Source organism: Pezoporus wallicus, unplaced genomic scaffold (genome assembly GCF_028554395.1).
Source record: "Pezoporus wallicus isolate ANWC-B61680 ecotype Strahan unplaced genomic scaffold, APGP_CSIRO_Pwel_v1 contig_2025, whole genome shotgun sequence".
Lineage (NCBI taxonomy): Eukaryota > Metazoa > Chordata > Aves > Psittaciformes > Psittacidae > Pezoporus > Pezoporus wallicus.
This window is the reverse complement of record NW_026640253.1, coordinates 1,473,013-1,498,628: the sequence shown is the minus strand read 5'-3', so window position 1 is coordinate 1,498,628 and position 25,616 is coordinate 1,473,013. Positions and strand designations below refer to the sequence as shown.

Sequence of the window (25,616 nt, the reverse complement as noted above, 5' to 3'; positions counted from 1 at the left end):
CCTTACATCCAAAGATCCCAAAGCACTTGACAAGCATTCATCCATATCTGGCGCACATTTCCACATGACTAGTATTCAGTAAATACATTTGATGCACCGTTTTCCCAGCTCTGCAAGTCAGGTATTTTCGTGGCTTTCCCTCACCCATTAGAAGTCTCACATATAAATCACTACATAAATACTTAAGGTAGCAAACAGTTCCTTCAGGTGACAATAGGAACATGATATACAGAGCTATGATTCACTGCAGGATTCTACAGGCCCTAAAAGTTCATCATGATGGATTTTATATCTGTCTTTGCTGTCCAAGTATAGAGGTTTATAACTATAAACACAATTCTTTAGGAATATTGGTACTCTATGTACATATAAAAGAACTCACTTTATTTTGCATTACATATAGCAGAGTGTTTCCAAGTGCTCCTTGAACATACAGTGTTACAGGGACAACTGAATTTCTCATTCATAACTGTCACGATCATTTTAGTAGCAGGTGCACTTTTATTTTCATATCCCTGTGTGATTTAGGGGAGGAGAAAGAACGTGTTCTTTAAAATATCAGTAAGGAATTGTAAGTGTAATGCCACCAACAGTACTTTTAAAAATAAATATTAAGTATTTGGACCCTTGACATTCTGGAATGAATAAATTATTTAAGAGAATATGTGTTAAGACTGAATGCAAGGGTTAAAAGCAGAAGGGTAGAGAATGTAATCAGAGGTGGCCTCACACTGCTAAGACAGGCCTGTCCATAGCTGGTGATCGCTCTTTTGTGCTTACTTAAAATGTCACACTAATGGCACATCAAGAGGCAAAAGCAATTGGGCACATGCACTATGGCAACCATATTCACTACTTAAGAATATCCTGTCTCCAGATTCCTGAGTACTTTACCATATTCTGGAAAAAATTAGGTTTTATATATAATTTTTTTTTAAGATGCCAAAGGATTGTCTAAGACTTTACAGTGTCTCCTTTAAGACTTTCTTTTTTTGAATGTTAAGATTCAAAAGTTATGAAAAGCTTGGCACATCAGAAGTTCAGCTATACATATGGAAAAAAAAATGGAATTCAGAGACTATTTTTTTCAAGACAAGCTATGATGCACAGATGTGCACACTTGTGGACTTGTTCTGTTTCGCAATATGAAATCTGCAGTTTTTGTTTTCTAAAATAATCCAGAATAAAAACACATTCACAACCTGTAGGCTGGCACAGCATACCTGAGTGAGAATGTATAACCCCCATCTAAAACAGTAACTTAAACCTTTATCAGCATCCAAACGGAAAAAAGACAAAAGGTAAGACTTGTAAGACAGCTATTGATTCATATAAGTTTTCAAGTCCTGATGTCTGATATTTAATATATGTCTTCATCTAAATTAAAAAAAAAATCCAACAAAACAACAAAACAAAACAAAACAAGTTCATGAAAAATTAGGGTAACAATCTGTCTCACACATTAAGAAACATTTAAGACCATTCTGCTGATGTAACTGTAGGAGCCACACATGCATTCAGGCTCTTTAAGAACTTTTGTTCAAAAAAAACCCCAAAAAATCCAGTTGAGTCTGAGTAGTTTAATTCTGTGAACACTCCTCAGTTGGCACTGACTGCCTCATGGGCTTCATTTTCACTACTATAGTCTGATTTGGGATCATCCTCATAGTCCTCGTACATTTCTATTTCATCCTCTCCATTTATCATTTCATTTCCAGCAAGGCTTCCGCTGTCCGTCTTCATACCATAAGTGCTCTGAATGACAGGGATGCTGGGCTCAGGGCTGGCAGAGGTGCTCGAGCAATCTGATGTCATCTGAGGTGATGGCGTGGTAGTCGCCATGGTAATAGCACCAGGATAGACAACCCCCGTTCCTGTGGTGATTGGAATTTGAGGCTGTTGTCTGGAAGGAAAAACGAGAGGGGGACATGATTTCCTGTGTTCAGAGGAGGGAAAATCTTCTACAATTCCAAATGAAAGAAAAGCGTGTAGTTTCCTAGAAAGCATGCATGCATTCCTCTAGGGTTCGCAGTTAGGTCCCTTATGGTATTGTTTCCTCTTAGCTCCCCCACAAGGACAACTGGTGATTAAACTGTTCAGTAACTAGCAGATGTTGATTCTTTTATGCATTTTGTGTGTTTGTTTAAAACATACTGCAAACCAGCACTTGGACAGAGATCATCAAAAGGCTTCGGGCATGCATGTGACGCCTGACTGCTACTGTAGATATCATGCATCCAATATCTAAATCCTCCGAACACCTGACAAGAGCTTTTGTTAGTGAGGGGACCTCAAAAGTAAGTACCTAAAATGGCAGACAGGTGACTGAGTAACTTAAATTTACTGTTTAAGTGCTAGGTAGACTCCTACATCACTCAGAAAGGCTTTTGATATTTTATTGCTGGCTTCCGATTTTTATTTATATCCATGATCAGGATGCCGTTTATTCTTCAGGATTTAATGTGTAAGACTGAGGGTTTTACGCAAAATACTTAAAAAAAAAAAACAACTAATTTTTTCTATGTTAACAGACGGTCTACAGAAATTAAGATTTTCTCCTGAGCACCTGATGTCAGATCTGATTTATTTTGACAATGCAAATACATGGGACGACTCAATTAAGGATGTACTGTCTCTATTTTTGACACATCTTACCTTCTGATATTTGCACTATATGATGTGTATATGATTTTAAGCACAAAGGAACAACAATATCACACTTAAACTAAAATAGGCTTATATCACTGCCAGTCAAGAAATTCAACACATGCTTTACTGTAAGCATGTACTAACTGATGCAATGTCTCTTCTTACAGTGATGTATGTATACTCAAATGCTTTGCTGAGTGAAGGTCAGGTTGCTGAACCTGTTCTATGATCAAGCCCTTACTGGCTACAAATTAATTAAATCTACATCTTACATTTAGGTCAATTAACTAATAACATACTTTCTATATTAAAATACACATACAAATATTCTCATACAATTTCTGGATCATTACCTTTAGTTAAAAAAAAAAAAGCTAAGAGAAAGAGAAGGGATGTAACTCATCTGAAGGAAGAGAATCTCCATAGTACCTTAGATGCAGTATTGAATGAATATACTTCAGCACCAGCATTACCTCTAAGTGCCCTGGAAGATGGTGGTTTAGTATTAACTAGTTATTGAACATAGATACCTATCTGCGTAATTTATTTAAAGGATCATAGATTTCAATGTATTCCCAATCATCTTTAGAGCAATATTGACCAGGTTAATTAGACAACTACTATATCATTTTAGCATGAGAAACAGTGTCAAGTTTATTTGAATAGTCTAATGAGTTTAATTTCTTGACCACTGTGTCATTCTATGCTAAAATTCAAAAGGACATTCCATAAGCCAGTCTCTTACAAATCCATAATCACTGGCTAAATCATACACAAAATAATGTAAAGCTTATTGACAAGACCCGTAATGCGGAGTCTTCATTGTTCTTTGATCAAATTCTGATTTTGATAAATATCGCACTACAGAGCGAAACCAGAGTCTTTCAAGTTTGAGAACTAATACTGACAGTCAAATCATGAACACACTGTGTAAGATAATATTAAAATAGCATGTAGCTCTGTCATTGCTGCTACTGCTAGCCTGACTCTTAAAGCCTCTGCACAGCTTGAGAAATTCGAACATCTGTTGTATAAGTATGGTACACCTGGCTAGCAGCAAGCAAAAATATTGCAGTAATTCATTTGACAGAGTCTTTATACTCCTGTTTGCAAATGATGATTTGCAGATGATTTACACACAGCAAGGAATTTTTCACTAAATTTTCACTTTTTAAATGGTCTGATAAATGTTCTGTGAAAACAATTTTCAACCAATGCATTTGCTTGCAAGTGATTTTCTGCAAATATCTTTCAATACTTTATCCATAAAATTGAACACCCACATCTCATGGGAACATTTCTGTTTTAGGATTGCATGTTATCAGGAGTATAAACTATTACTGTTAAAACCCCACATTTATCTCCTCCACAACTTCAAGGCACAGAAAACATTCACTTTAATGACTCTTTCCACAAAGCAAAGGAAAAAGAAACCCACACATGGTCACAGCAAAATTCTACATAGTTGTCATCAGACCATACACACTTAATTCTCTCTAATCTGCTCATCTAACAAATTCTGGTACTAATATTTTTCCAGTATTTCTTAGAATAAGTAAGTTCACAAAATACAGCATCCAAAATCATTTATCAAAGAACACCACAATATTAATGCCAAAAGATGTTCTGAGAGAAGTTGTTTTTATAACTCTTCCAGTAACAGTTATAGAATATACTGAGAAAATAATTGAGTGTAAGCTGTTCTTGCATTATAGAAGATGCTAGGGATTGGGACCCTACTATCCACTGCTATCACTCCTCCCAGAATATTTGCATTTTTTTAGAAGCAAATTGCCTTTTTATAAACAGCAAGAAGGAAAAAAAATCTTTGTTACACAGGGCTGTGAGGGTGTCTTGATAAAATGATGGCTGTCAGTGTTTAAGCCCTAAAGGACAGACTGCATTAAAAAAATCAGATATTCTTTCAAATGCTTATCAACTCAGAAAAACCCTTTTGTATAGCCACTTTTCAATGGGACAGGGTATATTTGTCCAACTACCACTCATTTCAAAGTATAAGGAGAGCAGGTCATCTGAGCATAATAAAGCAGAATTTAGAGAGATAACTTTTCCTTAAAAATGCACCAGAATCATGGCAAACTGTATAATGAATCTAACTGGTAAAGATCTTGATTAGTGTGACAGGAAACTTAAAGGCTCACTGAATTCATCATTCGTAAATTCAGTTCTTTTTTATATATTAAACAAAAATCAGACATGGTGTGCATGCGTGCTGGTGGATGGGTAATAACTGTGAGCTTTAAATTACCTGTATCTCACTGTGGAATAGTAAACATGTGGTGACTGTACCACCTAAATGGGAAGTGTTCTCAAATTGTCAAATTGCTATCCTTTTGCTAGCAAAAATTTGCTAACACTCAAACATGGGCACCCCCGCACTTCCAGTAACTGGACACCTATTTCTCACTCAAGCATTTTTATTATTTAAAGCTGATAAGGTTGTCAGTGTATATTCTGCTCAAGCTGCTGCATTACATCACAGAAAGCCTTATTTTAAGATATAATGAACTGTATGGATGGCATATATTACTGGAGATGAGTGTTACCATTTTCTAAATAGTTAAATTTTATAGGATGGGGAGGGGGAAAGAAATCAGAGCATTTATTTGAATTCTAATCACTCTCCCTGAAAGGAAGATTTGGATTTTCTAACCTATGACTCTGACAATTTTTTTTCTTTTTTTTGTGGTTTTGGGTTTGTTTTGTTTTTTGCTTGTGGGTATTTTTTTTTGTGGGTGTTGTTTTTATTGTAATTTTTGGTGGGTTTTGTTTTTTTTTTTTGGTTCTGGTTTGGGTTATTTTGAAGGCATTCGCTTCAGTGGTATTTTTTAATAATATTAAATTCTGTGTTTAATCCTTGGGCCTAGCTAGATTTTTTGCCTTTCCTAAGACCCTAGAGTAAGGAGATAAAAGCATACTTATTGCAAGCTACAGGTTACAATTCAGCTTAGTTGCATGCGTCTAAAGCAGCGTGTTCTGCCTGGTTAAGATTTCCAGAAGCCAACATTAATCTTTTTATCTCTTCAGATCTGTGAGGAATGGTGACGCATGGCTACGTACACTGTCTTCAAACACACCTGACTCCATCATCTCCTCCTTGCCAAAGCAATCTTTGTGTCCAGTTATTACAGGTTGTTTGTCTCTCTGCTCTGCATCACTGCTAACATGTCTGTCCATTCTGGGGCCAAAGATGTGGCCCAAAATAGGTAAATATAAAAAAGGAGGTAACATGAAAATTCTTAGACCAATTGACCTGCTCACAGGTTTGTAGCATTAATCTTAGGATTTTCCTGGCGAACACTCCACTTCTGACTTTTGCAAAACTGGCTAAACATTTAAACTGGCAAATTACAATTGTTTTCTGGTCCCTTCCCAACCATTTTCTGACAGCCCTTTAAGTGATTGAAGCAAAATCAATTGCATTAAAGAAAATGCTTATGTGTTACACACCCCTGAAACTTACGTTCCCGTAAGGAATGAAATAACAGTAAATCTCACAAAAGCACCCATTGTGTACTACTTTAAGTTCAAGCTACAGGAGTATAATATTACAACCTTATTCAAAACCGTAGTCTAGCAACATTCAGACTATGTGTGTACAGTAGTTATAAACACTGTAAAGGCTTTATTCTAAACATCTTACACTGGTAAAACACACACAAAGAGTTACTGCTTACATAATTCTTCAGAGAGATGTATATATCATATACTTGTATTTAGAGTGTATTGGATTGTAAAACTGACTGAGAATTGAATTATTTTTGTAAGACAAAGCAACAAAAGACAGAGTCTTAACTAAAAATGTCTGAATTTATGATTTATATATGATCCATCTGTTAGTTTGCATTTATTCATTATAAAAGAAGTACTATTGAAGATAAATTGTAAATCACTTGAAGTCTGTTCAGGGATTAATTTACACTGAAGTTATCATTCACAACTTTCCATTACTAATTTTATTGTTAAAAATAACTCAATTACTTTAAAGACATAGCTGGCTTCAGATTCAGCTTCCACTAGATTAAAACCAGTAATTTTTTAATATACTCTGCATTAAATGTGAATTATGTCTGTATATTATCTGCCTCATTTGGAACAATATCCATTCATGTAGGGATGCAATAGAAAGTCTACACACAGTTTAAGTTCAAACACTGTTCTTTAAAATATTTGCCAGTTCCTAGATTTTTAAGCTGGTCTATCACATGACATTTATTTCAGAATATTAATTTCCTCTCTGGTTAATTTCAAGAAATCTTCAATCATTCAATTCTTTGGAAGCTTTTCTTTAAAAATCAGAACAGAACTTGGCCATTTTTTACCTTATTTCTTTATTTTATTTTAAAGCCTGGCTAGCTTGTATATTGAGATTCTTTAAACAACCTCTGTGCATCTTACTAATGTTTATCATGAATGAATCTCACTGAAGTAAGCAGTATGAGCATTTTTTGCATCTTGAAAGTTCAAGCAGTGTACAACACTTTCTGTGTTTGGGAGGTGGGAGGGTACCCGGTGGTGTTCTAGTTGTACACATTGCAGAACTATTCTTTGCTAGCCAATGGCTCACCCATGGGGATCTGACTGGAACTAGCCTTTATTGGGCTGCTTAAGCCATAGATTTACAGTTAGTAAAAGAAAACATCAAACACAAATAAGAAAGAACATAATTCCTGCTATTTATATTTTCCTCTAGCTACTTGTTTTGAAGGTTTACCTTTCTCTTCACACATCTCCTATTTATGTTTTTATTCTGTGATGGTTTTATGGTTGTTTTATTTTCGTTTTTCTGTTTTGGCATACCTGTTCCCAACATAATCAGTACGTTCTTTAAAAAAAAAAAAAGGGAGAGAGAAAACCAGCAGGACTTCAAGCAGTACAAAGCAATTGGCACTAGACTCGTTTGAGTCTATTTTGGACTTTTGTTCTCTGTCTTACAATGAAATATTTACTGCATAGTGTATATTCAATCCTAAAACCCACATTTGTCTCCTATTTCATTGTGAAAATGAAACTGCACCTCAACTCTCAAGTCTGAAGAATGGCTTATGCTGCTTGTTCCATTAAAACAGTGGAAAAACGATGGGTGTAGAAGGTCAGCTAGGAAAACTGTTCCAGCCGATGCCTTATGTGATATTTACCTTAAACACAAGGAAGAGTAAGCTTGAGAAGTTGACAGGCTCAATTATCATATTTCACTTAATTATAATGTGATTAGGATGAAATGTTGCTTTTTATTACTCAGTAAACTATTGTGATGAAATAAATTACGCCATGTTTTATGTTTCTGTTAAAAACGAAACAAAACAGACAAAAAAACCCACAACCCCCTCCTCTCCCCAAAAAAAAACAAACAAAAAACCCCCAACCCTACTCTAGTCTGTTTTTTTTCTGTTTTTTTTTCACCTTTTTTGCTTGGTTTCTTCCAAGAATTTTGTTTTGTTTTTTTTTTTCTTGAGGGTAAAGGGAATTTGGGGCAACAGTGGGAAATCACAGAAAAGCATGAAAATATTTTCCTAAATCATAGCCTGTGTTTCCTCATTATCAAAACCTGTATTCTTACTGAACTGCAACACGGATCTCATTTCACCTTCACTGAATGTATCCATTAGACTTCATACTCCTCCTTTTTTTTTTGCATAACTAAGTGTACAGAGTCAGTTTACTCTTTACTTTAAAACTTCTTCTACATGGATAGAGCATGGTAGAGAGGACTTAACATAAATATGAATTAGAACCAGTCCTTTTAAGAAAACAATGAAATTCTTGTGGTCTTTCTGATCATACTGTTTGATATATGAGAAAGATGCTACATTTAGGTTGCACCAGCAGTTAAATTTTGAATAGTTTTCATTCTTTTCTTTTTCTTCTTTTTTTTTTTAATTCACAATATCACTCTTTAAGTAGGCACTTTTAGGAGTTTCTTGAATCTTTTTTCCATATTCACCTCCATATTTAGCCACTACTTCCAAAGTGTAAAATGCTACTGCTTAATACTGTTTTCAATTAGCAAACAATTCTCAAATTGTCCAGACTGCTGTTTTGGCATTTCTTTTGCATTTGCTATCTAGATACGATTTGGTCTGTCAATCTGCTTTGAAAGACATAAGATAGAGTTTCATTCCTTCAATATGAATATCATTTGTGATGGCTTATATAAATTCAGATTTCCATTTAGAGTTCTATGCACATTTTTAATGGAGCCTATTAGTGAACAATTTTGCTTAGAGTGAAGCATAAAAAACAATGTCAAAACTATAGAATGCAAGGCTATTTCAAGATACCAGAAACACTTCTATTTACTGATTGAAGAAAAAGCCCACATTATTACAGGCTGTACCACAAAATAATTGACTGCAACAGGAGTTCTGCATCCGAAGCCAAAAATGAGGGCACATAATCGACGTCAAGGTCAATTATCTGGTAGTGAAGCACTCAACAAAAGGAGACTATTGTGATTAAAGAAATAAGCAGAACATTGTGAATTTGGAAAGCCTGGCGCTGAAGATAGCTTTTAGACTCTTTGCAAACCACCAGAAACATTGTGTTAGAACACTGAGAATCACAGATTAATTCATAAAAAACCAGGAGACAGAAATCAGTTATGGTGCAGTTGTTTCACGGGACTTCTGTTATCTTTAGCCTGTAGATCTTTCATTGTGCTGCTTTCTCTGCTGAAGACTAGAAGAAATGCTGCTAAAAATCATACAGTTTTTAAAACTGTGCCAGGACCTTTTTGAGCCATGTATTCCAAGTTGCAAATCTAACCCCTCTATCTATGCATTACTTGAAAGACACTTCTTAAAACATTTATTTTTAAAATCTATTTTTCCACAGTTTAATATATAACAAAATTCCTAATTGCCTCATGCTATGGTATCATTCATCCATGTGTGTTCCTGATGTGACTGCTACTACTCCTGTCCCTTTTCTCTTTCCTGCATCTCCTGACTCCTTATTCTATGTGGGAATAGTCGTTCGTGTTTTTCTCTTTCTTCTTGTCTTAATTTAGGGAATTATCCTAGAGTCATTACTAACCCAGAACGGATTAGCTTTCTAATAACTCACAAAAGACATGGTTCAAACCTTTCAGGCTAATGGGACACAATTTCTTTTGACTTCAAAGAATTCCATAATCAGTCTCATAATCAGCATTTAGTGGCAAGCTGATAGCTCCAAATTCTGTGATATATCTTATGTTTTTAATAAGGTTTCGCAGGTTCAAATACTTACCTTCTAAATTACATTAGTCAGTGACTTAAACAGATAAGTCTATTTGTTTTCAAATGGTATGTTCTCTCTCTGAAAACAATTACAATAGTACTCACCCTACGGTAAAAAACTGCCTCATCTCCTGTCTTCGAGACCTCATCAGTTGTTTGTATTCACCAATACGCAATTTCTTTCCATCAACAATGCAGGTACGTTTTGGTCGAGGTTTGTATTTGTAATTAGGATACTTTTCTAGGTGGATTTTACTTAGCCGTGCCTGCTCTTCGTAGTAAGGTTGTTTCTCTTGATTTGACATGGACTTCCAGCGAGATCCTGTTAACACAAAACATTATCGAGTGCTTTACAAATACGTATTTCAACATGCCTTTTCCTCATAATAAACAAATTTTAAATAAGTTAATTAAATAAACCAATTTGAATTTATATCAGATAGCACATACATTGGGATGCAAAATCTGAGACACGTTAAAAGAACCTTGACTTTCAGATATTGCTACAGATCAAACATATGTGAATCTCTATTAAATAGGTGCACTTAAAATCGTTACTTCTGAATATACCAGCCTCGTGCTGAAAAACAGGCTATTAATTTTTTTACAATATGAGCATTAATCTGTGAATAATTCCATATCTTTGTAATACCACACACAGTATTATGGTTAAATAAGGTCTACAACTATACTTTTGCTGTTAAAAGCTTAACACATTGCCTGGGGATACATGCTTCTTTGATAGTTTTATGGGGATTTGGTTTATAGACTCCTACTAACAGATATTAATACCTTGCTATGTAGCAAGAAAAAAATATCAAAATTCAACAAAATTATGAAAAATTGTTTGCTGTCTGCATGTCTTAAATTTACTAATCTTACAATATAAGCTTGGCAAATGTGCTGGTTTTGCCTATGATAAAGTTACTTTTCTTCATAGTAGCTAGTATGGGCTTTGTTTTGAATTTGTGCTGAAAACAGTGTTGATAGCACAGGCATATTTTCCTTCTTGCTGAGCAGTGGTTATGCAAAGCCAAGCCCTTTTCTGCTCCTCACCCCACCCCACCAGTGAGGAGGCTGGGGGTGCACAAGGAGCTGGGAGGGGACACAGCCAGGATAACTGACCCTAACTGACCAAGAGGATATGCCATACCCTGTGGCATCACATTCAGCATATAAAGCTGGGGGAGGAAGAAGAAAGGGAGGGGATGTTCAGAGTGATGGCATTTGTCTTCACAAGTAACTGTTCCATGTGATGGAACCCTGCTTTCCTGGAGATGGCTGGACACCTGCCTGCCTATGGGAAGCAGAGAATTAATTTCTTAGTTTGCTTTGCTTGTGCATGCAGCTTTTCTTTTACCAATTAAACTGTCTTTACCTCAACCCAGGAGTTCTCTCACTTTTACCAGTACTCTTCCCATTCCACCAGGAGAGAAGTGAGTGGCTGTGTGGTGCTTTGTTGCCAGCTGGGGTTATATGATAGCATATTATTGGCACCTTACTATATTTTAAATCCAATTTGCATATTATCTTCAGGTACTATAAAATCTCATTGAAAGCTGCACCAATTAAAAAGTTAAAAAACAGTGTACACAGGAAGAGGAAAAAGTATTCAGATTTCTTGTACTGTTTATAAGGAGCTATCTAAACACTTGAATAGAGAAGGGATATTTTTTTTTTTAATCTTTCTTTTCCGAGGGATAAGAAATGCAGAAAATAGCTTATTGGTGTCTTTTAGATGAATAAAACAATTACAGCTGTGGTAAACATGGGTGGAAGCTATTCTTTTACCAAGATTTTTCATACATCAACAAATGGAAAAGTTGTATAAATATTATCTGTAGCCAGCAATACTCTCTGTCAGTTCTAATATTTCAGTCTCTTTTCTCATTGTCCTGGAAAAGCTGCACAGACATTATATGGACATAGACTTATTTGTGGCAGAGCAGATACTGACAGGTTAATTCCATGGTTAACAAACACTCAATTGCTGGCACTTCTGAAATATTTATGCTGGAAGTTTACATTTTAATGAATACAGTTACTATGCTCCTAATAGTTTTTTCACAGAATGCACACAAATAATATAGATTCACTACAGCTGCCAACACTGAAACAGTGCAGGTTTTATACAAAACTGAAAGGCTATTCATATAACTTACTTATATGGTAGGCAAAAATATGAGAAGTACCAAGTAAGATTTTGGGAGTTTTAGGACAAAGTAACATTTACTTCCATGTATTCTTGCCTCTAATTGAACTAATAAGCAACAAACTTTGGAAAGAATGTATTTAAACTCGAAGTTTACAATAAAATGATTACAGAGGAAACTTGATTTTTACTTTTATTTATTACGAGTTACATTTGGAATCTGTCTTTTACTTCAAAGACTCAGAAAGCAAATATAGGTTTTAACATTTCACCACTCATTCTCACGTAGTATGTTTCTAATTCTCTGGAGGGGTCTAAAAGCAAATCAAAGTTTCTAAAAAATGAGCCAATTTATTTGTACAGTGGCAAAATATAATCCATGGTATATTCCCTGATCATCCTAATTTACACAAATTAAATATTAACTATGGTGTCTTTTAACTAAGCAGTATTTTAATTATATACTAGTGCTTCCTTAGCTTTTTGAACATGGCAACATTTTGAATCAAACATCATTTTGCATGTAAGAAGGTATACATGTACATGTCTTTTGAACTGTGCCAGGTTTCTTTGACACTGCACTGTCTGACATAAACCTTTGATTCTGATTTTGTACTTTTTTTTTTTTCTCAGTATTTACTCTAGCAAGTAGTTCAGGTGATTTCTAATGAGATCTTATAATTAGACCTTTTATCAGTACATGCTTTTGCAACAGATTTCACGAAACATTCTTTTTGAATGCTGCTAAGTCTTTAAAGCATGTCATGACTCTGCTGGCGAAAATAAAGAGCATTGGGGAAGGAGCAGAAAGGGAAAAGGGAATGAAAATGAAAATAACCCATGAAATTTCATTTGTATAAGTTTCAGTAATTCTAATTTCAGTTAACATCTCCCAGACAAAATATGTCCTAAAATGAGAGAAGCTGTGTATCCAAGGTGGAAGAAACTAGCCTGTGTCACCAATATAAATAATCTCATCTTTCCACAGCTCCAAAAATTGCCACTACTATAGCAGAGCCTTCTTTGCTTCCCTTATTTTTGGTTAAGTCACGATCACGATTTGTTCATTGTCTTGCACTTACCTAGGATTTTGCTAATGTTGGAGTTGTGCATGTCAGGGAAGGCTTGAAGAATTTTTCGACGCTCATCCTTTGCCCAAACCATGAAAGCATTCATTGGTCGTTTGATATGCGGTTCGCTACTGGCTCGGCCCCGTGAATCCCGGTAGACTCGAGCTTCAGCCACAGTGGCACCTCCTGTTGGCCAACAATAATACTGCTGTAGTTTAGCTGCAGAGCCATTCATTGCTTTACTTCCTGTAATGTCAGGGCAGGAAGAAACAAGATGGATGCAAAACATTATTACGTGGATTATGCAAGCGCTTTCAGTGCTGTGTTTATTTTAGCCTCATTCTCTTTCTCTCTCTTTTTGTTGCCAGATCTATAAGAGAGGAAGGCTGTCCAGTGATTTCAATGTAACTGATCAGGCTCACCCAGCTGAAGGCATAAAAATCTGAGTGAAGAAACAAATTGCACCGGTATTTCTCCAGGTAAGGCATGGAGATTTGAAAAAGTTTCTGTTTGGCACTTTAACATAACACACATGTTCTGAATGCTCAATGAAATTCACATAAAAGTTACACTCGAGAATCCAAACTGATGTATACTTGTTCACACAAGTAATTCACAACTTCGTTGCTTCAGCAGTGAAGCACATGCCAAATATTGCAAAAATTACATACAACACCAGGTACATGCTGCTAATTATATAGATCTGGTTATATTTGGAGCTGAACATTTTAAAGTCACATCTTCTTTAGTTGAGTTTTAGACATGTCTTGGAGCATTCAATCACATATATGTAACCATCTGCCTTCAACAGGTGCATGAACAGCATCCTGGAGCTTCTGGAATAGGAGACAAGCACTCCAGCTTCTTCATGCCTGCTGTGCTTTAATATGGCTTGGTGTCCTGTCTTTACACACTACCAATTCAACATGTACATGCTAACTTTAATTGATTTTTTTGAATGCATCCACTCCTGCTTCTTGACCACAAACAGCAAAGCTTCGTGGGTTTAGAGTTCACAGAACTGAGTAGGGGATGTAGAACTAGTTAATGCAGTTGTCTAGTTATCTCTTTCTTTTAATATCTCTAATACCAAGCCTAGATAAGGCGTGCTTTCACCAGAAAAATATTTGTAATTGTGATGATAACATTTATATTTAGGGTTATACCTTAGCTGTAAAAGTAAGGCAAAAAGTCTTTACAGTGGGAGAGTGACTTACTTAGTCTTAGGCCTCATCAAAGTGTTCGTATAATTCAATACCTTGGAAAAGCAAAGTACTTGACGACAAGCTAGCACCGCAATAGGCCTCCTTTTTTCATAAACTATTACAGCTCTTGACATAGATTTATTTGCCAAATAATATAAGATTAGTTATAGTAAAAAATAAAAAGTCACAAGTTTTTGACTGTGCAAAACCTAAGTTTCTTAATTTAGTGGAAAAACACTTTATGTCAGGTACACCACTGAAAAAAAATCTATATGGGAAACACATTTACATGAAAAAAGCCCTAAAACAGAGGATGCATAACTAATACACTACCTTTTTGCCACCAGGTCCACAGTACATTAATTTCATTTAAAATGCACTGACCATACAGGATAAATTGATTTTGCTTTATATGGTGTTGACAGCCATGTTTATTGTGCATTGAAATGTATGGTAGTTTCAAGCTGACTGTATCCATCAACACAGGGCAATATGCTGACTACTGGGCCAGACGAAGACGTACGTTACCCTGAGAGCAAAACATTCATATACGGCACTGTCTTTTCCTGAGGATCACCGTGGTAATTTATGATGCCTCCAATGCCATTACTTTACAACTGACACCAATTTGGCAATTTGTATACTAACATGTGTGCACATAAAAGAAGACAGGTTTGTGGCAAATGTGAGATGCAGAACTATTTTAATACTGTTCTAAGTACCATGCTACAGGTGTTCAACATGCAGCTGCAGTCAGCTTTTTATTGCAAAAAGGAACAGTAGTTTTGCTGAGCGACCTGCATGTACAACCGGTTTAGGGGTGTGTATGGCTCATGAGGCTCTGCCCTTTGGTGGCAGAAGGCTTGCAAAATGCATATCAAAGATACCATCTTTTGAGAGAGGATATATTTATTGTGAAACTATATTAAGTTACAAACATAGTAAGTCAACACTGAAACATTTACTGAGACAAACAGTTATACAATTTGAAAAAAAATCAAATATATCACGTAACGGTTGTTCCACCTTTTAAAACAATACTATAAAAACTGTAACTAGTATTAGGAAGTTGGTGACAAATTGAAAAAAAATATTATTGATGCAAAAAGTTGTCATTTCTTGTACAGCTACTCACAGCAAAGAAAAGAAAACATATTTGAATCCATACGATGATTTCCATCTTTACTTTCCCAAAGGTACTTATTCACTGTGGCTAAGGAGTTTGTCTTTAGCCGCTTCTAACACAATTTTGACCTAACCTTTTAATCTTAGAGCAGGCAAAGAGTACCTTTACAAGTATCAAGATTAAAGATTATAGGTTTTGGTTTGTTGGTTTGTTGTGGTTTTTTTTTGATATAATTGAGATAGAATGAAAAAAAAGCAGCATACATGATCTGTTTTCAGATAAAGGTTATGTTAGAAACAATTCTTACTTGGGGTAATAAATTACAACAACCCTAGGAAGGCCAAGAAGCTCTGGCTGCATCTGCTTTAAACAAGTCCATACTTGAAGGACTTGAAAAAGCAGCCAGAGAGTTGATGTTCTTTGTGCTTGATCTCTAGGGGAATATTTGCAATTTGACCCATAGGCCATCACAAAAGCATCTGCAAAATGAATTTCTGCAAATAACTAAAGTAATATAACCTCCATGTTCTTCTAATTATTTCAGAACTACAGAATTATATTCAGTATATAAAACATTACAAGAAAATACTGCTCTTAGTGTGTGATTCTGTGTGGGGAGCCAGGAAGTCTCAGTACCTTTTTAGCTTAGAAATGAGGCACTAATGATACAAAAAGCACATATCCTTAGTGTTTTCACAAGTTGAAACACATAAGAACAAGCTTTCAAACTGGTTGTTCTTAGGCACTTCACCCTGTCAGTTAGATATTTAGACAGTATTGTGTGCTCTATAAACAATTTCAACAAGTTTTACAAAGTATGTATTTTTTCTTATTGTGATAATTATAGTACTGAGAAAGGTGGAAAGAGTCCCCTGAAATTTTTAAAGAAAACATATACATACAACTGCAAAGAGGTAGGTGATTTACTTCTTTACAAAAATATTTTCAGGAAAGTCTAATACAAAATAAACCTCAAATATTAGACAAAATAAAAATGTATTACTAATGAAAGGTGAGAAGGGAGGAGAAAGTTGGTAATTGTCTCTGTGGCAACTGATGCGCTATCAGCTAGTTAATGCTCATACTGCAATTGCAGGAGGAGTTTTTGATTTTCAGAATTAAGAGCTTGGTCAGAATTTAAGATTATTGCAAAAGCAGTACAGTTTGGCTGCCCTAATGGCTTAGTTGGCAAAGTCTGTACTTCAGCCTAAAGGCTGGGGCTGTTCTCAAAGTGACGCTTTAAGCTTCTGAGGGTGTAGACTGACTCACTTCCTAGTTACTTTGCATTTGCCCAACCTGTCATGACTTTGATGATTTAAAACTAAAAGCAGATTAGTGAAGAATGATCACTTTTTGTGGATATATGGCAGACAACTCCTCCCTGAAAGCTGGATTCCAGACTAGACTCCAAGGACAGTACTGGGTCAGAGAACACCACAGAATGCATCTGGAAATGTTACAGCTTCCTTAAAGTAATTTCAAACAGCAATTTTGTTCCAAAAGAGACTGTTCTCTAATGACAGTGAGGGGAATGAAGAATCCCTGTTCTTTAGGTAGAGAAAAGAATCTGATCATCGGCAGGAAACATAAACCCCCCCCCACATTTATACATGAATGAATTCTTAAGAAACATACAGTAACAATTTTTACATTATTTATTCCTGCCTTTATCTGAGTGTCTCACTTTATATAATGACAAGAATTTCAGGACGGGCACCATCTCTTAGCATGCTCCCTAAAGTCTTTGCCACATTAGGGTTAATCATGCTGTCTTTAATGAGATGTGGTTTTACCTTCCATTTTATATATCGTCTACCACAACAAACCTCAGACTAGGTCTTTAGATGTTAACAGAATGCAAATAGTAACGTGATAAAAAGGAGCAAAAAAAGGGGTGAGAAAAAAGATGAGGAAAATAAAATAAAAGAAGTAACATCAAAAATATTTTTATCAGTCACTCTTTTATACTTTAATTACTCTTTACACTATGGCCACTGATTCATGTTTGAAGTGATACATTTTCTTTGACTCGCCCGAGATAATGAATCTTTGGCTACACCAGAGAATAAAATGGATACCATTTTCCACAGGCATATAACAAGATAGGACATATGGAAATAAAGACAGTCTTACCAAGTTCCTAGTGCAGAAGTGACTGGTTAGTAGTAAAGCTCCTATAATGAGTTATTCATTAAGCTGAGATGACAATTTTGTCTACTTTGGAGAAGACTGGTTGCAACCCCCAAAATACATGGTCCTGTCTGTGGTAATACAAGTAGCAGAGCTAGCAGCTTCTGTTGCAGAAACCAGAATCTAATGAACATGCAAACAGAAGTCATTCTTTTCATACTAGAGATGGGTTACTTATAAACATGGAAATGCCATAAAAACAGGGAGCATGAAAAACCGGTTTGGCTGTCCCCCATCCTGCTCCTAAGTTGTGGACAGACGAATGCAGCTTTTATGAAAGATATAGCAATATTTCAAATCAAATAGAAACTGGAAAGAATGACAAAAGAACATCTGGAAAGTTTAAAATACAAGAACAATAATTTAAATATTATTTTCATTTATTAAATTCAATTTTGTAGAAAAAGGAATAATTCACTGTAATCTAAGTGACTTGCAGTAGTGTTAATATAACATTTATCGATTGTGTCCCTTGCTTGCCTCTTACTTCTTCATCCCTGTCCACATTCAGAAGACGTTCTCATTCTTTATTATCAGCAAGAGAGGCAAGATAAATTGGTATCTCATGAACTGTTGCCATTACGGGCATGGATTGTTATTACTAGGCAAAACTAATACCTACTTGGAAACATAACTAGTTTCAGGATGTGGATGCCTGTAGTCACACAGTGGCATAAATGTTCTGCAGGGAAGTGTTTGTTTGTCAAGCTGCTTTCATTCCAAATGCTAAATAAATATTATTCAGCTGGAATTTGAGGGCCAAACATTTCTTATAGGCTGCATGTCAATGAATGAAAAGGGGGAAGAAAGAGAGAAAGACATGAGTGATTCATTAAATACTGGAATATTTAAATGAGCTTTAAAATATTTCACCTGCAAGGTGAAATGTGCTGAATAAATACTAAGAGGTGGGAATACACTGTAGCAGAAGTTAGCTAAATCCACACAACACTCAGTTATGATAAGGTTTCTATTTCTCCTGTTAAGAGACTCCATTCTCTTTAAAACATCAACAAGAAGAACCAAAAGGGAATTCCCTAAGGTCAGCTCTGAGGAAACATAAACCTCTAATTCAATAACTCTGCTACTGCACTGAAAAAGGCCTTATTATTGCAACATCCATATGGAGTCAATTGGACATTAATGACTAATCAATCCCTCCCCTTTCTATTCTACTTATAGTGTCACAAACCATGTTTAGATTAGCCCATTTCCTGCTTAGGATCGCTCAAGATGTCTTTTGTTCTTTCAGGGCTGGCCTGATGGAGGCAGCTTAAACAAACACACGACCCAAGTGGCGCAGGAGTTATAAACTGCCATATGTGAATGAACAAAGGGGCCATACTAAAGCCTTTTGTGGTATTTGTTAATGTTTTTCATCTGAGTTTTAAAAGACCTAATGACTTTGCGGTGAGCTGATGCATGTGGCTTGTGGCTTTGCAAAATGAAGGAAATTCTAGCCAGTTATATATCAGCATATATTTTCCAAAGTGCCTTCTTTTCAGTTTTGGTGGCAGTGGGTTTACTTTTTTTTTCAGTACATTTGTTTTATGTATGCAAGCAAAATTCTTAATTAAAGCACAGCGCCAGTTTTCACAGCCATCCTCACAACCTGCATATATGTCTTTCCCCGTTTGAAAGTCCAGAGCTAAAATTAATAGTGAAATATTTTCTGTGTGTGAAACCAAGACAACTGCTCTCAGTAGTAGCTGTTCATTCACCAGTGTTTAAAGATTAATTGTTAGTTGGGTCATATTAAATACTGAAACAATTTTTCCAAATACGGTATTAGCACATCCATGCTCCACAGCCAGCCATGCCCAAATCTACATTATTTAAATTAATTAAAACTGCTAAATGCAACTATTTCTTGATGGTTTACACAAACAGTTTAGATTTCTTGACCGATTTTTTGGCAAATTTACATGCCTCATGTAAATTTGTCATGGAATAGAGCTAAAACAATACAATCACCTCTTAAATTACATGAAATATTACCTGAATTAATTAGTTCTTAAGGCCTGACTTAAGCCCTCAGTGGCCTACATAGTCCCACTTGTGCTGTAACATAACAGCATAAGAAGTTATTCTGTGAAGATCTATGAAACATCTAGATGGAAAGCGGGATGACGAAACAGCCTCTACTATAAATTTGGGGATGTATGTAAATGTCATAAGATTTTTCAGTCATGTGCCACTTTTAATTAAATGCTAACAACCCCATTCTGTCATAGATACTATTGATAGAAAAAATGTGAAAAATATTTAAGTTGGAAGTTATAGGCCTAATTAATGACACAAAAACTAAAGGATTGCTAGTCATCAGGTGTAACTGCCATTAACATTCCCACAAACACTATTGTTGTTTCCCTTTGATATTTCATTTCATACTCAAATGAAGAAAGTAGAGGCCTATAGAAAGGAAACCCATGGACAAAACAGCCCGTCCCAGGAGAAGTATTAGTAATAATTATTGCTAGGTATCTAACAAAAACTATCAATACTGAATTTTTTTGAGGTTTTTTGTTTTTCTTTTATTTGTTGTTGCTTGTCCCCCCCTCCACAAAAAACTGTTGTTTTAACAGCTAAGCAATTATTGTTACTAAATTAATTATATTCAAAGTCAAAACAATAAAAAGAGGAATGAATTAATCTATTTAACATAAATATATAGAGCTGTTGTTCACATAATTTCAAATTTCCCTTACCATGACATTGTCACTTAGAAAATCCCGAAAGCATGATACTGATTTAAACCACAGTGATAATTCTAATTACTGAAGGCTATCTCTAACAGTTGTTAAAAAAAAAAAAAAAAGTACTGCCTGAACAAGGGCCATGGTCCCTGATCCATTCATATTCCAGTCAATGTTTTGTTTCATTTTAGCATTTTAGGACAAAGAAATTACAGACAAGAATTTATCACAGAGAAAAAAGGCAGCCTGACTTCATATTTGATGGATGCATTTTTCAAGGTGTGGCTGAACCCTGTTAATGAACAACTTTTCTTGCTCCTATGTATCAAAACAATGAATTTGAAAGCTTAAGTACAGTGTGGTTTATAAAAGGGAGCTATGTTTAACAATGGGAGAGAGTTTACAAAACCACCTCCCTCAAATTATGTGATACTAATGAAATGCAGAATACTTTGCAAAAGGTTTCAATGTGTGTTGGAATCACTGCTTAAGCAGCCCATTTCCTGCATTCAATCTGCTATTGAATTTGTCACCTCCTAGCACATGCAACTGTCATTCTTTGTATCAGTCCAGTATTTGCTATTCTCACTTGTCATATCAGTAATTAAATGGATTAGATGGCAAGGACCTAAGGCTAGGATATGCTATTTCTTCTTGCCTTTAACATGTGGTGCTGATATAATAATAATAACAACATAATTAGTAAAGAATATATCATGAATGGAGAGAAGGGAAAGCAGCATGATAGCAGTAAGTAATATGTAATAATGAATGATAAGAAAAACTCTTAAGGCTAATTTTTCAAATATGCTGCAGTTGTGCATTTGGGACTTGTAAATGAAGCCAGGAAGTTGTTTTTACAGAGCAATGGCATGTCCAAATATTTTGCCACATTTGCCTGGTTTGGATAAAAAATGGGGAATTTGCCATGAAATAGGGGCTTATGTGAAAAATTTACAAATTACTTTCTTTGAAATACTGCACTTCCTGTGAAAATACCCCTGCCAAATTGAAAATATAATCATTTAATATTTGCAGAAACTGTGAAGATACCGTAAGGTCTACCCCACACACATTTTGAACCACCGATTTTGTAAAATTAAATCAAAGTACAAATTAAGAAAATATTTTCCTCTTGTTACTAAATTCTGGATTAAACTTGCTTAGATACTTAACATATTTGTGTGGAAGAAAGGCAGATGCTCTTAATCATTTTTTTGTGTTGCTGAGATACTGAGGTTCCTGAAGGAGAAAATGGTGTGCAGTATAGACTTAGAAAAACATACAGTTGTACAAAGAAGAGGATTTCTCTGAATCTCTATCAATTACTCAGGCTTAGCTAGAATATATAATGTTCTTTTGTTAATGTATTCTTATTTCTGCCCCACTCTGCATGCTCAAGGAGGTAAGGAAGAAGGGCAAGATTTCACCCTTCGCCATGCAGTATGATATAATGGTGGCTGTCTCTGACAGCTGAAAATTCAGTTGTGCCTGGAAATTTTATGCTATTTTAGGAAGCCCCAAGGTTCCCAAGCTTCTTTTGCGATACTGGAGCTATACAAACATGTTCAGAGCTAGAAATCAGGACCATGGGGTATTTTACACCTGCACTGGCTGTACATGGGTGTGAAAATATGTTTTAAACTACTATATTTGATTTTTCACTCACTCCACTTAAAAATAGCTATGCAAACTGACTGATGCTTTCAGCATTTGTGACAATAATTTTCTCATGGGCAAAGATTTTCTGTGTAAAACTGCAGCCCACAGTTACTTTTTACAGCAATGTTCTAAATTCCTGAAAATAATCTTTTACTATATAATGGAAATAGTGACAAGCAGTTAACCATAACTGTGCAGTAGTCGCCCCTGTGTAAAACTCTGGGCATTGTTAACAGTGGTTGGTTGTACAACATCAGAAATTCTAACTAGAATTTTTTTTTTAATACAGGAATGATTCTATAGGAATCAGTTACTGCAGCATGAAAACAGTGACTAAGAAATTCAGCCTTAGGAAAGAAAATACCTAGGACAGTTGAAAATCAAAAGGTAACACTCGTGGAGGAAATCCAGATTCATTATTCTGAAAGTGAGAAGCATACTATGTGATAAATATTTGTGTCTTGAGGGAACAAAGTTTCAGTGCCAAGGGAAGATCAGTCCACATACCTCCGGCTCATATTTTTCAGTACTCAAAGTGGGAGATCCCCCTGCAAAATGTTATGGGAATTCTGACAACAATGAGATTCGTGAAGTAGCTGTTATCAGAAAAGTGACAGGATGGTTCTTGTAAAACATAACACCTTATTCCTATCCCATGTGCAGGCATTGAGTAACTCCGGGGCTGAGGCACTGAGTCTGATCCAACACAATTGAAATACTTTATCCCAGATTCCTGATCTGTTATGAGTTATTCTGAAAAAAATTAAGTGTTAAGAGTTATTCTGAAAAAAATAAGTAATTCTGATACTCAAGTATCAGGCACAGTCAAATAGATTCATGGGTGTTAAAAATGGCAACCACAATTAATGAAGGTCACCTTTTAACATCTGGTCTAATTAACCAAGATACTAAGTTATTTTATTTTTAAAATATAAAGATAAACTTCTGGGATTATTTTAAATCAAATTCTTATAACAAGAATTCAGGGGAATAAAAATTCCAGTACTTGAGCTTACTGCATTCTGTCTGGAAATGCTTCTTTGTTTTCAGACAGCTTTCACTGTTTTCTGATTTTCATCTTTCCCCTCTCAACTGCCATAGCAACTATTACAAATATTTATGCGTGACAAATACTGGCTCGGAGAGGCATTCTTTCCTCCAGTATTTATGAAGCACTGTCACAAAAGTGGGCAATACTTTGTCACGCATATACTACCTGCTGTTTACACCTCTGCATAGGAGGGTGTTAAGCAAGTTACCTCACAGGTTTGGATTGTGTTGGCAGCCTGCCAAGATTGATCTGCCTGCAAATATATGGTTCCCTTTCACCTCTCTCCTCAGCTGCTCGAAGTCAACCTCTTTTGGAGTTAAGAAGGGACTGTGTCACCCTTTCATATAAGCAACTTACTACCAGGCATATATGAGAATATTGAGGCTTTGAGTACATAGTAGAGGTGCTCCTTTAATAAAGAATTGATCTGGTTTTTACTTCATAGATTTGCAAAACCCAGGCATTTGTCATGATGTCTGCTCTATCACCAGGGAGGAAGAAAATGAACTCTGACAGAAATTTGGACCTGGACAAGGCGGCAGTTTCTCCTCACCCTTAGGTATGTTGTACTACAACATGCCTTGCAATTTGGCTAGCTCAAGTCAAATATGAATGACAAGTGCTAACTTTATGGACATATGGAAAGACAGACTGATATTAACTGCTGCAAATATTGAGCAACTCATCGACCTCGTATGTTGGTCAGCAATCCACCATCTGAAATGCTCCAGAACTGGGTTCTTAAGCTTACTACTGAATAGAAATACGATATTTTAAAAGCAAAGGTGAGCTTGTGCTCCTCCAAACTATGGTTCAGGTCCAAAATCAGGTGGGGGGGTGGGGGGGTGGGGTGTGGTGTGTGTGTGGAAATAGATGATCTTAAGGTCCCTTCCAACCCAAACCATTCTGTGATTCAGACCAAAAACTATGTATATTGAAATGGGATTTATAAGATTAAACTGGGGCTTACTACTGGAACCACCCTATTACCAATCATTATGCAGCTCGCAGTTCCTAACTGGCTTGTATTCAGCCTACCCGAAGCATGGTCAAATATACTATGATCAAACAAATAAGGCTTAAAACTATATAATCTCCAACACTGACATGGTATATAGAAAAACACAATCTTTAACAAAGGAGGTTAAAAAGGAACTTAAAAATTAGAGACTTAGGCAGGCAGTGAAAGGGAAGACATGGGCATTAAGGAGGACACAGACACTACTCTGTGAATTTAAGAATGTCAGTGAATTGAAGAATGTCAAAGAATTTAAGAATATGGGCTGGTGCCAATCCAGTGCTGAGGAATCCAAGATACCTCTTAATGACTGACTTGACATTTAGGTTTCACAGCAAAGGTTATCCTTTGGGAGACTTTGAAAAGTAATAGTCTAATACAAGGATAAATAAACACATAGATACAGAGAAAGTAGTTAAACAGATCCCACCACATTATTTAAAATTGTTTTTATCTTAACTAGCAGGCAAGTACCTATCCTTAGAACTATGATTCATACTTAGCATACACTGGTAGATGAGTATCAAAGGAAGGATTAGCAAGTGCTAAACACAAAATTTACAGAATCAAGAAAACTAGCAGACGAGAAATAGAACAAATGAAAACATCAAAACAGGGCTCAGAAGCAAGTGCATGTTGCCCAATGGTAAACTGTAAGGCCAAATTCTAATTGGCCCCTGATTCTAATAAATTAAAATGAATGAACATGGAACTAAATGTTCAGTATTAATATGGCATTTCCATTTTCATTTAAAGAAATATTTTGCTTTATAATGAATCAGATTTTTCACTTGGGAAAATAGGACACAGGGAAGTTATTTCTCTTTTACAAAATCACATAGACAGGTAGTGGCAAAACAATAACATTCAGATATTTTTGCCCTGAGCCCAGGATCCAATCAAGAAAACTGTATTTTAGCAGATCCAGTTCTTTGGCAGGAATGAAGATCAGGTCTTGATGGAATTTAAATCTCTGACTGAGACTGCTGAAGGAAACCACAGTGCAACCTGAGCTAAGGTAAAATCAGTAATTATCAACAGGAATGTCAGGTCTAGTCTGCGGATTTCTGTCAACTATGGAACAAAATCTTAACACACTTCCTACAAATTTCTAAAGCATTTGACCACAACCACAAAACCAGAAGGATCCATAAACACAGAGCATATTATATAAGCACAAGATTCATAAACATAGAGCACATTATATGATTCAGAAGAAGCACTATCACCAAAAGTCAGCATTTGTGAAAAGAATATAATTTTTAGAAATAGAACTAGAAAAACATATTCTTATCATCTAATATTCTCAGATAACTGAGACCCACCTGGCATTTAAACAGGTCTTACCTATGTCTATTCTACACACTCTGGTCAGTCATGTTGAAATAAGGGTTTTAGCTATAGCTAGATTCAAAGCTGTTCTGGTGTGTCCATGCCAGCTAGCTGTATTTCAGTACTGACAATCTCAAATGTTCAATATTATGAAGCTGTCTACAGCAAGAATGATGTTTCTTTTAAAATTATGAGGTTTGGAGAAAAAAAAAAATCATTGTTTA

The 25,616-nt window shown here is 35.6% G+C and overlaps 1 protein-coding gene across 19 annotated transcripts in view; it reads right to left on the bottom strand.

Annotated features, from left to right (window-relative positions):
- Window positions 1-354: 354 nt before the first annotated feature.
- SOX6 (SRY-box transcription factor 6) overlaps window positions 355-25,616 on the bottom strand; it is a 371,657-nt gene continuing 346,395 nt past the window's right edge. For 17 of the 19 annotated variants that reach the window (XM_057418199.1, XM_057418198.1, XM_057418194.1 and 14 more), the window contains 3 exons: window positions 13,125-13,358; window positions 9,996-10,212; window positions 355-1,903 (listed from right to left, as the gene is read on the bottom strand). In XM_057418199.1, coding sequence (XP_057274182.1) covers window positions 1,600-1,903; window positions 9,996-10,212; window positions 13,125-13,358 — 755 coding nt within the window. In that variant the 3' untranslated portion in view covers window positions 355-1,599. The remainder of the gene's footprint in view (window positions 1,904-9,995; window positions 10,213-13,124; window positions 13,359-25,616) is intronic. The other 2 variants (XM_057418207.1, XM_057418208.1) reach the window with 1 other exon arrangement.